The 13222-nt window shown below is 38.3% G+C and overlaps 1 protein-coding gene across 3 annotated transcripts in view; it reads left to right on the top strand.

Annotated features, from left to right (window-relative positions):
- mgat5b (alpha-1,6-mannosylglycoprotein 6-beta-N-acetylglucosaminyltransferase B) overlaps positions 1 to 13222 on the top strand; it is a 382458-nt gene that overhangs the window by 111058 nt on the left and 258178 nt on the right. For all 3 annotated transcript variants that reach the window (XR_015479408.1, NM_001442878.1, XM_087242002.1), the window contains 2 exon segments: positions 1397 to 1567; positions 6013 to 6177. Coding sequence is in view for 2 of the 3 variants with exons in the window: in NM_001442878.1 (NP_001429807.1) it covers positions 1397 to 1567; positions 6013 to 6177 (336 nt within the window). In the remaining variant the exon portion in view is untranslated.

Raw genomic sequence — 13222 nt, 5'->3', positions numbered from 1 at the left:
CCACAGTACGTCAAACTTTAGTTGCTAGAAACTCACCTGTGACTCTTATAATGCCAGAAATAAAATCTGTATTGATTATTGTGAAGCTTGTGATAATAGGGTATATGCCTAGCTAGTGCTTTTCCCAGCACTTCCGCTGACCTGTTATTGTGAACTTTTTTCCATTTTATACGGTTCCTTATACAGCATCGATGTTGTAATGTCATTAAAATACATTCAGTTAAATAAACTGTAGCATTTATTTAGTTGCTCAAGCGTAAAACGAGACAAAAAGCTGTTTACTCGCACGCCCCCGTCAGAATCGGCAGGCTAACGCAGAAGCTACATTGAATATACTACGGTAAAATAAATGCTCATATTATAAAGATATGGGGGGGGAAATGTAATTAATGCAGTGCTTTGGATATCACTCAGCTAGTGGAGATCGCTGATTTTTAAAGAAAACAGACCTTAAACGCACCGGATTTTGCATTGACATTCAATTCGCCGGAAGCGCTTAACCCAGGTTACTGGCAAATTAAAAGTCCTATTAGCATGCTTCGGCATATACCCCATTAAAGGGCCATAAAGGGCCTGTAAGCCATGTTCATGTATTAATCACATTTACAGTTGAAGTTCAAAGTATTCTAAGTATTGTTTAGCGTGGTTTAGTTGTGCAGTATAATATTATGTCCAAGAGACACTATTTTAAATATGTAATATGCCGAATATGCTGTTATCTGCGTTTTATTGTGCACAGTTAAAAGTAAATAAGTAAATAAAAAATTTAAGTAAAAAGAAATGTCAGCTTAGGCTTTTTGGAAATGCGCACGGATAAATCGCGATATTCGCACGTAAATAGACGCGTGAACATTTGAGTTTACCTGCTTCATTCAAGCGTCAAAATCCGATTCATTCACGCATCAAATCCGTTTCATTCGCGCGCCAAATTCACTTCAGAACAGGCGCGGATTCGCGTCATGGGCACATGTGCAGGGCTTCTGTCTCCCCGGTGACTGTAGCTTCGTTGCTAAATGGCCAACATGGAATTTTCTTTGAGAAAATAGCTGTCTTTATGTGTTTTATATATGCCGGTTGAGGGTTTGATGGGATGGTGGTGGGGAAGGGAGTGGTGGTTGAGGGGGGTGCGACGACGCCACTGGCTACCTCATAATCACAAGACCAATCTCCTGATTGGTTAACGCGGCGTGAATTTTACAACTCGAGCTATTCGCAGCTCATTTGCATTTAAAGAGACACATACAAATTTTGGTTTAGTTTTAATCCCAAAAAAAATACTTTTAAAGTGCGGTACGATAAATGATCTGTGGGGTATTTAGAGCTGAAACTTCACTGCGGATGTTAACCTGGCATGTCATATTAATATTTAAAGGTTTCTCTTATCTTTATGTTCAAGTGGATGAGAGCCAGGTGGACATCAGACCCCTGCTATGCCTTTTATGGAGTGGACGGCTCCGACTGCTCTTTCCTGGTGTACCTGAGTGAGGTGGAGTGGTTCTGCCCTCCGATGGCCTGGAGGAACCAAAGCAGCAGCCGCCCAACAATCAGCAGCCTGCCAAAAAGACAAGTGAGTGTTGGACACATTGCATGGAATGTTATTGCAGTGTATTGACAGTGGTGTGAAAAAGTGTTTGGTTTCTTATTTTCTTTTTTGCCACTTTGTTAATTTAAATCTTAGTCAGAGATAACACAAGTAAATACAGCTTTGAGTTGAAGGTTGTATAATTAAAGGAAAACAAAGTGCCAAACTACATAGCACTGTGTGGAAAAGTGTTTGCCCCCTAAACTTAATAACAAGCACTTTTTGAAGTCTGTTACAGCACTATGGAAAAGTTTGGCCCGCTTATCTTTGCAGATTTACTGTAATGCCAGCAGCTAGCTCTCTGCAACTCTCACATGGTCGCCCACTGAAGCTAAGCAGGGCTGCGCCTGGTCAGTATCTAGATGGGAGACCACATGGGAAAGCTAGGTTGCTGCCGGAAGTAGTGTTAGTGAGGCCTACAGGGGGCGCTTAACCTGTGGTCTGTGTGGGTCCTTACGCCCTGGACTTTACGCCTGGGGCTTCAGCGTCAACGCTTGACTGAAGGCGTGTCTGAAGTTGGGGCTGACGCGATCGTCATAGAAGCGTCAGCCAATGAAATTCAGTCAGCAATAGGCCACTGTCTGAGCTGGTGTGTTTGCATACAGCGATCTGATTGGCTGACGCTTCCGTCTGTGCTTGAAAAGTTGAGCTAGTCCCAACTTCTGCAGCGAGCAATGCCTCAGAGGGGGTGCCGACGGATCCACAATGCAGTTCGGCAACGAACAATTCAAAATAAATGGGAAGCGTTGACGCTGACGCCCTGTGTGAATGGGGCGTTAGACCTCCTCTCAACGCGCCTCCTTTTTTTAGACCAGAACGCCTATGGCTGCACATATGAGCGGAAATGCATTTGCTATTTAAACAGCGTGCTGCAAAACGTCTCTTGCGCCAAGCTGTAACTAGCAAACAACAGTTGCGTCGCGTCTTGTGGCGGATTGCGCCAGGTGTATGATAGGGCGCAAAATATTAAGTGCAAGTTCTTACTATAAAAGCATTACTTGCCTGCTGTTAAGATATTATGCTGCTTACTAGCACTTAAAAAGTACAAATTCTGCAAGATCTTATTCTACATCCCTAATCCTATCCAATACCAAACCCAACTATTACCTTAAGAACTGTTTACTAAGGCAAAAGTCATGATTTGTTTATAACAGAATTAAACCTTAAAGTCTGACCAATGCGGCATTGTGGCACAGTGGCTTGCACTGTTCTCTCACAGCAAGAAGGTTGCTGGTTCGAGTCCAGGCTGGGCCAGTTGGCATTTCTGTGTGGAGTTTGCATGTTCTCCCTGTCTTGGTGTGGGTTTCCTCTGGGTGCTTCGGTTTCCCCCACAGTCCAAAGACATGCCTTATAGGAGAATGTGTGTGTGTGTGTGTGTGTGTGTGTGTGTGTGGGTGTGCATGTTTTTTTTTTCCCAGTACTGGGTTGTGGATGGAAGGGCATCTGCTGCGTGAAACATGTGCCAGAATAGTTAGTGGTTCATTCCGCTGTGGTGACCCCTGATAAATAAGAGACTAAGCCGAAGGAAAATGAATGAATGACAGTCTGACCAAATCTATCTTAAATAAGAAAAACAATGCTTTATTTCAGAAGAGTAGTATTAGAGTAGGGGATTGTTAGCGGCATGTTCCAATGAAATGTTTAAATTCCATATTTATTTGAGTTTCTCAAGTTGCTGCACAGTATACGGCATTTCAAATGGGTCACTTATGAGGATTGATTTGAGTTAAGAAGCTGCGTTATCGGGCTGAAGAAAGCAGTGGGTTTCAGAGGAGAGGCTGTGAGTGAAGTACAGGCCTTCTCACCTGGTTAGTTGCGCTCACAGTGTGCCAAATCAAGTGAAAGAGATCCAGCTGTTTAACTCTTATTCACAACACCGCCGAAGCCTGCTAGGACTGAAATGAGATAGCGTTCTTTTTTTTTATTCAAGATTTTCCTGGAGCATGAAATACTTTAGCATTTTCCTGCCTAGTGAAAAATAACCCCTGTAAATTTCAAAGCCATTACCTTCATGGAATCTCCCACGATCTGTCGTTTTGTGAAAACTACATGCTGCATCATGCCCGCAGCACGGTTCATTCATTGTAGCCGTTTAATCATTGGGTTGATTGCGTTTGAGCTTTTGAGAACAGTGGTTCCACTTTGTTTTGGTCATTGAACTTTGTTACAAAGCCCAGGAGGAAGGAGAGCCCTGACTGCTGAAGCTTCATTAATATTGTCGCATGACTGTGAGCCTTCACTCACTGCACATGAATAGATGACAAATAAAAAGTAAACACTTCTTTTTTTGTGAAAAACTAAATTGTGTTGTCAAACGATTAATTGCGATTAATCACATCCAAAAAATTTTGATAAAAATAGTGAACTGTCTATATTTTTGCATATATAAATTTATACCACAGTACTGTCTGGTTCTCGAATCTGATTGGCTGATAGCTATGCGATATTATTATTAGAACTCGTACAGCCTCCTCACCCTTCTGTATTACTCCGGCCACATAGAGTGACAGCAGATCAATAAACTCACTACAGTGACAAATAATGCAGCTTTTGGACAACATCATGTACTTTTGAGGCTTTTTTAGTCGAGAATGTAGTTGTTTAGATTGTAACTATGCAGTTGTTCTTAGGATAGGATAGGATATAGGAAAGTGCCTATTTTAAATATTTCCAAATTCAGAGATGCAGTCTGACGACATCTATCAGCTTGTCATTGAGCAAAGCAGAGACGGTTGACATTGTCCACCAACAAGATGGAGACAGAGACTGCATATCCTACGATGCAATACGCGCGACTAGGATGCGTGAGTTGAGCGTTTTGTGCAATTGACTTCTTTAACGAGCTTTTCGTGAGTTAGAAAAACAAAACGTATATATATATATATATATATATATATATATATATATATATATATATATATATATATATATATATATATTCATTCATTCATTCATTTTCTTGTTGGTTTAGTTCCTTTATTTATCTGGGGTCGCCACAGAGGAATGAACCGCCAACTTATCCAGCAAGTTTTTTATGCAGCAGATGCCCTTCCAGCCACAACCCATCTCTGGGAATCATCCACACACACATTCATACACTACGGACAATTTAGCCTATCCAATTCACCTGTACCGCATGACTTTGGACTATATATATATATATATATATATATATATATATATATATATATATATATATATATATATATATATATATATATATATATATATATATATATATATAATTGTTAATTATATATTATTTAATTTTATTTTTAATTACTATATTCAAGTATATTATACTACTAAATAGTATATATATATATATATATATATATATATATATATATATATATATATATATATATATATATATATATATATATAAATATATATATATATATATATATATATATATATATATATATATATATATATATATATATATATATATATATATATATATATATATATAAAAATAAATAAATATATATATATATATATATATATATATATATATATATATATATATATATACTATTTAGTAGTATAATATACTTGAATATAGTAATTAAAAATAAAATTAAATAATATATAATTAACAATTGTTTTGTATAGTTTTTTTTCTATCACATATAATAAAAAAATAAATACTCTCTCTTTCTCACACACACACACACAAACACACACACACACACACACACACACACACACACACGTATTACGTCAAAACAAACTTTTATTTTGGATGCGAATAATATTTTTCAGCACTAATTAATATACCATGCAAACTGTATATAAATATACATATGTCAATATATTTCATTTGTATATTTCTGTATTGTATGTTCATTATGTATGTGTATTTATACATAATATACATCATTATGCACAGTATTTATATATTATGTAAATACAATCTTTTATCTCAAATCTGATTATTATGAATAATCTTTTGGCAGCAGTAGATTAAAATATACTGTATATGTATCTATGTATTACTATTTACTATTACTGTATCACTAACTGTTTTTTAACACATTTAATACACCCTATAATGTGACATAGCAAACATTAAGAAACACAAATGTTAGTAATATACAAGTACTTAAACTTATAAACTTAATAAATACCTAACTTAAAGGCGCAGTATGTAATTGTGTCCACTAGAGGCTGTGTATTCACAACAAACAAAGGTGTAATATGATGACTGTGGAATTATGGGAGTTGTGGTCTTTGTTACATCCTACAAGACTCCTGCAGAAATCATGTTGATGGATGAATGAAAAATTCAACACTTATTTTCATGGTAGTTTGAACCAGAGTGTCAGTCTTATACATGTATTTGCATCAAGTTGCTGATGAACCTTTTGAGGTTTATTCTGCGATGACTTCCTCCTGAAGTATATTTGTTTTCTGTCCTCCTTTAGGCGTTTTTCCGCTCAGATCTGTCTCTCCTGTTGGAGCGGGTGGGCTCGGGGAAAGAGTCTTTGAGCTTCATGAGGAGACGCATGCGCAGACTGGCCGCACAGTGGACTTCAGCTGCTCGCAGACTTGAGGAGCGTCTGCAAGGGCACAGCAGAGATCAGAAAAGGGTGAGTGCCAACTTTGTCTAAAAAAAAAAAAGAGAAACAGATGTCTTCTACTTATTCAAATATAGACAAAGAGAAGTCAAAATGTCTTGTCTATGTCAATGTTTTCAACACAGGCTGATTGGAAATATGTTTTTGGCTCCAATGATTATGAAAAAAAATTAAAAAATTAAGATTATTGACGATAATTATCCCACACCATTCATATCTCGTCTTATTGTCATATCAGCAGCACACATTTGTTCCTTTGCAAAGCTCAGTTTCACTTGAAATGTAAAAGCATCCCTGCTGAAAAATCCAGCTTAATCCAGCCTAGGTTGGTTGGCTGGTTTTAGCTGGTCGACCTGCCTGGTTGTAGAGGGGTTTTGGCCACTTCCAGGCTGGTTTCCAGCCATTTCCAGCCTGGTCTTAGCTGGTCAGGCTGTAACGTGACCAGCGAAAACCATCTAAAACCAGCTTGACCATCCTGGTTTAAGCTGGACATAGCTGGTTTTGGCTGGGCTCTCAGCCTAGCTAGGCTGGTCAAGCTGGTTTTAGCTGGTCATCTTCCAGCCTGTCCAGCTAAAACCAGGCTGGAAACCAGCCTGGAAGTGGCCAAAACTCCTCTTAAACCAGGCTGGTCGACCAGCTAAAACCAGCCAACCATCCTAGGCTGGTTAAGGCTGGATTTTTCAGCAGGGATGTACTATAGCAAGAGTTTTGCAGCATGGGACATGCTTAATTTTTGACGTGTATTCCATTTATTCACTGTGAATGAGAATACTTGCTGTTGTGTGTATGCCCTCTGCCTTGGAGAGGAGCAGAACACAACGCCTAAATGGTTAAATACATGCAAAAATGTGTCAAACTGCGGTGCTCAATGATTACATTAACTCAATGAACATATTTATGAACATAAAGTGTTGAGAATGAAGCGGCATTAGAAAGTGAAAACATAAATGAAAACATAACCTTTATTTGACTGACCTGTCCGTAGTCCCGACCTGTCTCTGATAAAGAATGTGTGGCACATTTTGAAGCGCAAAATGCAACAAAGACCCTATACTGTTGCCCACCTTAAGACTTGTTTACAGGAAGAATGGGACAAAATTACACCTAAAACACTCCATCACTTGGTGTCTTCAGTCCCCAAATGTCTTGTAAGTGTAGTGAAAAAAAGTTGTAAATGCTTTACTGTTTCATCTTTATTTTGAAATGTATTTCAAGAACATAAATTATATATATATATAAAAAAAAAAAATTTTCTTTAATTGATTGGCCTGCCTCTTGTCCCGACCTGTCTTTAATAGAGAACGTGTGGCATGTTTTGAAGTGCAATGTGACATTAAAGACCCCATACTGTTGTTCACCTTAAAAGTTGTTTGCAGGAGGAATGGTACACAATTACACCTGGAACACTTCATCACTTGGTGTCTTCAGTCCCCAAACATCAATTAAATGTTGTAAAGTGTCTTCAATCCCCAAATGTCTTGTAAGTGTATTGAAAAATATGGCAACATTACAAAGTCGTAAATGCTTTACTGATCCAACTTTTTTTTTTTAAATGTGTTGAAAGACTATAAATAAAAAATATATTCTTTACTTGACTGGCCTGCCTGCAGTCCCGACCTGTGTTCAGAAAAAAATATGTGGCCCATTTTGAAGGGCAAAATGCAACAAGTTTGCAAGTTTGCTAGTTTGCAGGAATAATGGGACAAAATTACACCTGAAACACTTCATCACTTGGTGTCTTTAGTCCCCAAACATCATTTAAGTGTTGCAAAGTAACATTATTTAGATTTGCACAAATGTAGACAGTGCTCTTTAGTGGATTTGTCATCTGAAACAAGCAACAAATCATTCCCAGATAAATGTATTTCAGGTTTAAAAAAATATTAGTCAAAGGTACATATTTCCAAGAATACTGTCTAGTCCAAATAATCCACTCATGACACCAACCAAACCCCATTCATAATGCTTTGTGTGAATCATTGGAGTAACCTAGAATGTAAAACAAACAGTGAAAAGTTTACAATGAGATATCATTATTCACCTCACAGCTCATCCATTAAATATTAAAAGGCAACTTATTAGACTTAACAAATGGCTTTCAACCAACCATGAAGTAAACACAAAAGCTCAAAACAAGTTTCTCTGCAGCAATATTACTGATGTCTTTTGAATATTACTGTACTGTAGAGAATACAAAGAGAAAATAATGTGGAGGAACTGAACACTGAACGCAAATCTGCTGATATATATATATATATATATATATATATATATATATATATATATATATATATATATATATATATATATATATATATATATATATATATATATTTACATGATGAATGCAAATAAAGCACAAAGCATACCTCTCTCTCTTTTAACATGCACTATGTACAGTTTATGTATTAATTGCATCACATTTGTTTAAAATTATATAAAGGGGAGCTATTATGTCCCTTATTACAAGATGTCAAATGAGTCTCTGATATCCCTACAGTGTGAACGTGAAGTTTCAGCTCAAAATACCTCACTAATTATGTTTCATAACTCTTTGAAACTGACCCTTTTAGGCTTTGATTCTAATTATGCTGTTTTGGTGACTGTCACTTTAAATTCAAAAAAGAAGGCGGAGCCAAAAAGGCCTATGTGTCAGCATAGTGACAAAATCCAAAACAAGACTAATATCATATGCTAATGATGGTGAGATGGTTTCTAATGGGCGGGGCTTTGCCCCTCTGATGACATGTATAATGAGAGAATGTCAATCAAAGTGTTTCTGCTTGTTTTTATCAAGTATGATTATAAAAATATTGCATTTATTTATTTATTTTTTCATTAGAAGCTGGTTATATTCACAGACTGCTGCCACACCGCTGTGTGTAAACCCTAATTTTTGGTCCCCTTTAAGTTCTTTTCAGTGGAAGTTCTTCCAAAATAGAAATATATATCTATGGAAATACAGCTAATGACTTTATTAACAATATGTGGATGGGATTTGTTTTCTTAGCTGACATTTGAATTATGATGATCAACACAACATATTTGCCCTATCATGCATTGATTCGGATGTAAATGGCATTTCAAACTAGAAGTTAAGCTGTATAGCTTTGATATTTGATTAAGGTCTAAATAAATGAGAAGTATGTGCGGGAAATAATAATAATAGTAGTATTATAATCACAGATGTCTCAGTCAGAACAGGATTAGATTTTCCTGAGATAGAAAGACAAACAGTAAGGTGTTTACTCCATTTTATTGAGCTTGAATCAGAAAAATGATTTGAACAATTTTACAATATGACAATTTAGCCGTCTCGGGAAAATCAAGTCTCATTTATTATGAGGATTATTATGTTTCCTTTTCGAAAACATCAGTCACAAATATACAGACTTGATTGTTTTCAAAGTCAATCCTGAATAAATAAACAAAACAAAACTGTAGATTCAATTTAACCTTCAGAGGAAAATATAGGGGCTGTTCTGTGATTGGCTGGACCGTGAGTTTGACACTGCTGTTTACTGTGGTGAATGATGACTTTGACATGGTAAAGCCTGATTATAGCACAAACTAAAAAGAAAACCAATGTCCAAACAATATATCTGCACGAAATGTGCCCTAGCTATGTAGATATCCAGCCATTCACCTGGACTACACCTCCCATCATGCACTGTGCTAATCAACTTGTCACAGCTGATATCAATCTACACACGGACGCACACTCACACAGCTGCAGATCATTGACGCTGATTACACACCATATCTACTCCTCTTAAACACTAATGTCTGCTCGGTCTTGTATCTTTGTAGAGTGTATTTCTAAGTGTCTTCCTGTCTTCCTCTACTTTTGACTGTCTTTTTGGATTTCATTTTTTAAAATTGCTAATAAAAATAGAGAAATATTGTAAGAAATATCCTTTTCGCAATACTCAACAACATTGCATATCGCATATTATCCTAGTATTGTGCACCCCTAGTGTGTATGTGTGTGTTTTCCATTATACTGTGTAGATTGTTGTTGTTGTTATTAATTAAAGTCACCATGAAACGAAAGTTAAGATTGTTCTTGTGTATGCTATCATATTGTAAATGCACTTGAAACAGCATAGGGTAATGCATGCATTCATTCTTTGGGAGCCAGTTAAATTTTGTTGATAGATTGGCTTTGCTAACAAAATGAAGGAAGATTGGTAAATGGATGAATTCAAAGCAGATAGCTGATAGTCCGACCTTAAATGACTGATAACCTTGCCCTAAATGACTGATAACCCCCCTCCAAAAGGCTGATAACCCCACCCTAAAAGACTGATAGCCTCTTCCTAAAGGACTAGCAGATCTGACCTAAATGAACCCGCCCTAAAAGACTGATAGCCTCATGCTAACGGACTTATAACCCCGCCCTAAGGTCCAATAAACCCACCCTAAATGATTGATAACCTCTGCTAGCCCTGCCCTAAATGACTGATAACCCCACCCTAAAGGACAGATAACCACTCCCTAAATGACTGAAATCCTGCCCAAAATGACTGATAACCACACCCTGAAAGACTGATAGCCCCGCCCTAAAGGACTGCTAACCCCGCCCTAAATGACTAATAAATCGCTCTAAATGACTAATTGCCCCACCCTAAAGGACTGATAACCACGCTATAAATAACTGATATCCCCACTCCAGACCTGCTGTAACATACTCATAGCTCCGCCCTAAAAGACTGATAGCCACGCCCTAAAGGACTGATAAGGACTGACTTATAAAGCGCTCTAAATGATTAATAGCCCCGTCCCAAAAGACTGATAACCATGCCCTAAATGACTTATAGCCCCGTCCTAAAAGACTGATAACCATGCAATTAATGACTGATACCACCCCCCCCGCCCCCCCCCCACCCCCCCCAAAAAAAAGACTTATAGCTCCACCCTAAAGGACTGATAGCTCCAACCTAAAGGACTTAGAGCTCTGCCCTAAATAACTAATATCCCGGCCTAAAAGACTAACAGCCCTGCCCTAAATGACTGATAGACCCGCCCTAATGGACTGATAACCACACCCTAAGTGACTAATAAAGCGCTCAAAATGGGTTATAGGCCACCCTAAAGGACTGATAACACTGCCCTAAATGACTGATAGCCTCGCCCTAAAATACTTATAGCTCCACCCTAAAGGACTGAGAGCTCTGCCCTAAATGACTGATAGGACCTCCCTAAATAACTGATAATCCCACCCTAAATAACAAATTAAGGTGCTCTAAATGACGGATAGCCCTGCCTTAAATGACTCAAAGCCCCACCCTAAATCACTAATAGCCCCGCCTTAAATGACTTATAGCCCCATCCTAAATGACTGATAGCCCCGCCCTAAATAACTAATATTTATGCCCTAAAAGACTAATAGCTCCGCCCTAAAAGACTAATAGCCCTGCCCTAAAGGACTGATAGCCCTGCCTTGAATGACTGATAGACCTGCCGGAAGTTTCTCATAGCTCCGCCCTAAAAGACTGATAGCCCCGCCCTACAGTACTGAAAAAAAGCGCCCTAAATGACTAAACAAGCGCTCTAAATGTGTGATAGCCCTCCCTGAAGGACTGATAACCCTGCCCTAAATGACTGATAACCCCGCCCTAAAATACTGATAGCCCCACCCTAAAGGACTTATAGCTCCACCCTAAAAGACTGAGAGCTTTGCCCTAAATGACTGAGAGGACCTCCCTATAAAGGACTGATAACCCCACCTTAAATAACTAATTAAAGTGCTCTAAATGACTGATAGCCCTCCCCTAAATTACTTATAGCCTCGCCCTAATTGTCTGATAGCCCCGCGCTAAATTATTTATAGCCCTGCCCTGAATAACTAATATCCCTGCCCTAAAATACTGATAACCCTGCCCTAAAAGACTGATAGCCCTGCCCTGAAAAACTGATAGCCCTGCCCTGAAAGACTGATAGCCCTGCTAAAGGACTAATAGCCCTGCCCTAAAAGACTGATAGCCCTGCCCTAAAGAACTAATATCCCTGCCCTAAAAGACTGATAACCCTGCCCTAAAAGACTGATAGCCCTGCCCTGAAAAACTGATAGCCCTGCCCTGAAAGACTGATAGCCCTGCTAAAGGACTAATAGCCCTGCCCTAAAAGACTGATAGCCCTGCCCTAAAGAACTAATATCCCTGCCCTAAAAGACTGATAGCCCTGCCCTAAAGAACTAATAGCCCTGCCCTAAAAGACTGATAGCCCTACCCTAAAGAACTAATATCCCTGCCCTAAAAGACTGATAGCCCTGCCCTAAAGAACTAATAGCCCTGCCCTAAAGAACTAATAGCCCTGCCCTAAAAGACTGATAGCCCTACCCTAAAGAACTAATATCCCTGCCCTAAAAGACTGATAGCCCTACCCTAAAGAACTAATATCCCTGCCCTAAAAGACTGATAGCCCTACCCTAAAGAACTAATATCCCTGCCCTAAAAGACTGATAACCCTGCCCTAAAAGACTGATAGCCCTGCCCTAAAGAACTAATATCTCTGCCCTAAAAGACTGATAGCCCTGCCCTAAAGGACTAATAGCCCTGCTTTAAATGACTGATAGCCCCGCCATAAAATATTCATGGCTCCGCCCTGAGGGACTGATAACCCCGCCCTAAAACACTGATAGCTCCACCTTACAGGAATGTCATGTGATCAGAATTGAAGAAAAGCCATTTTAGGGGGGAGGGGAGGTTTTGGCATTTGATTTCATGAGGGCGAATCATTTTTTACAAAATAATGTAATGAAGTGCACCAATAGATCATTTATAACAAGGAATACCAAATATGTATACTAATAAAAAGAGTGAATTTGGATTTTGTGGTGACTTTAAGAGTTGTATCTCACCCCGATGAAGACCCGATGATTGAAATGTATTAAAGAATGTTATATTGAGCAGATCCAGTATATTTCAGTGTGCAGATATCGTCTGGGTTTTTGTTGACATTAGTTTCACACATTTCCCATGTGGTAGTTTTTAATTATCGTCTCCTCGCATGTCTATTTGTCTTGGCTTGCACTTTCTGAACTTTCCTCTGAGCT

This window comes from Danio rerio, chromosome 3, assembly GCF_052040795.2.
Source record: "Danio rerio strain M-AB ecotype USA chromosome 3, GRCz13ab, whole genome shotgun sequence".
Lineage (NCBI taxonomy): Eukaryota > Metazoa > Chordata > Actinopteri > Cypriniformes > Danionidae > Danio > Danio rerio.
This window is presented reverse-complemented; position numbering and strand designations above follow the sequence as displayed.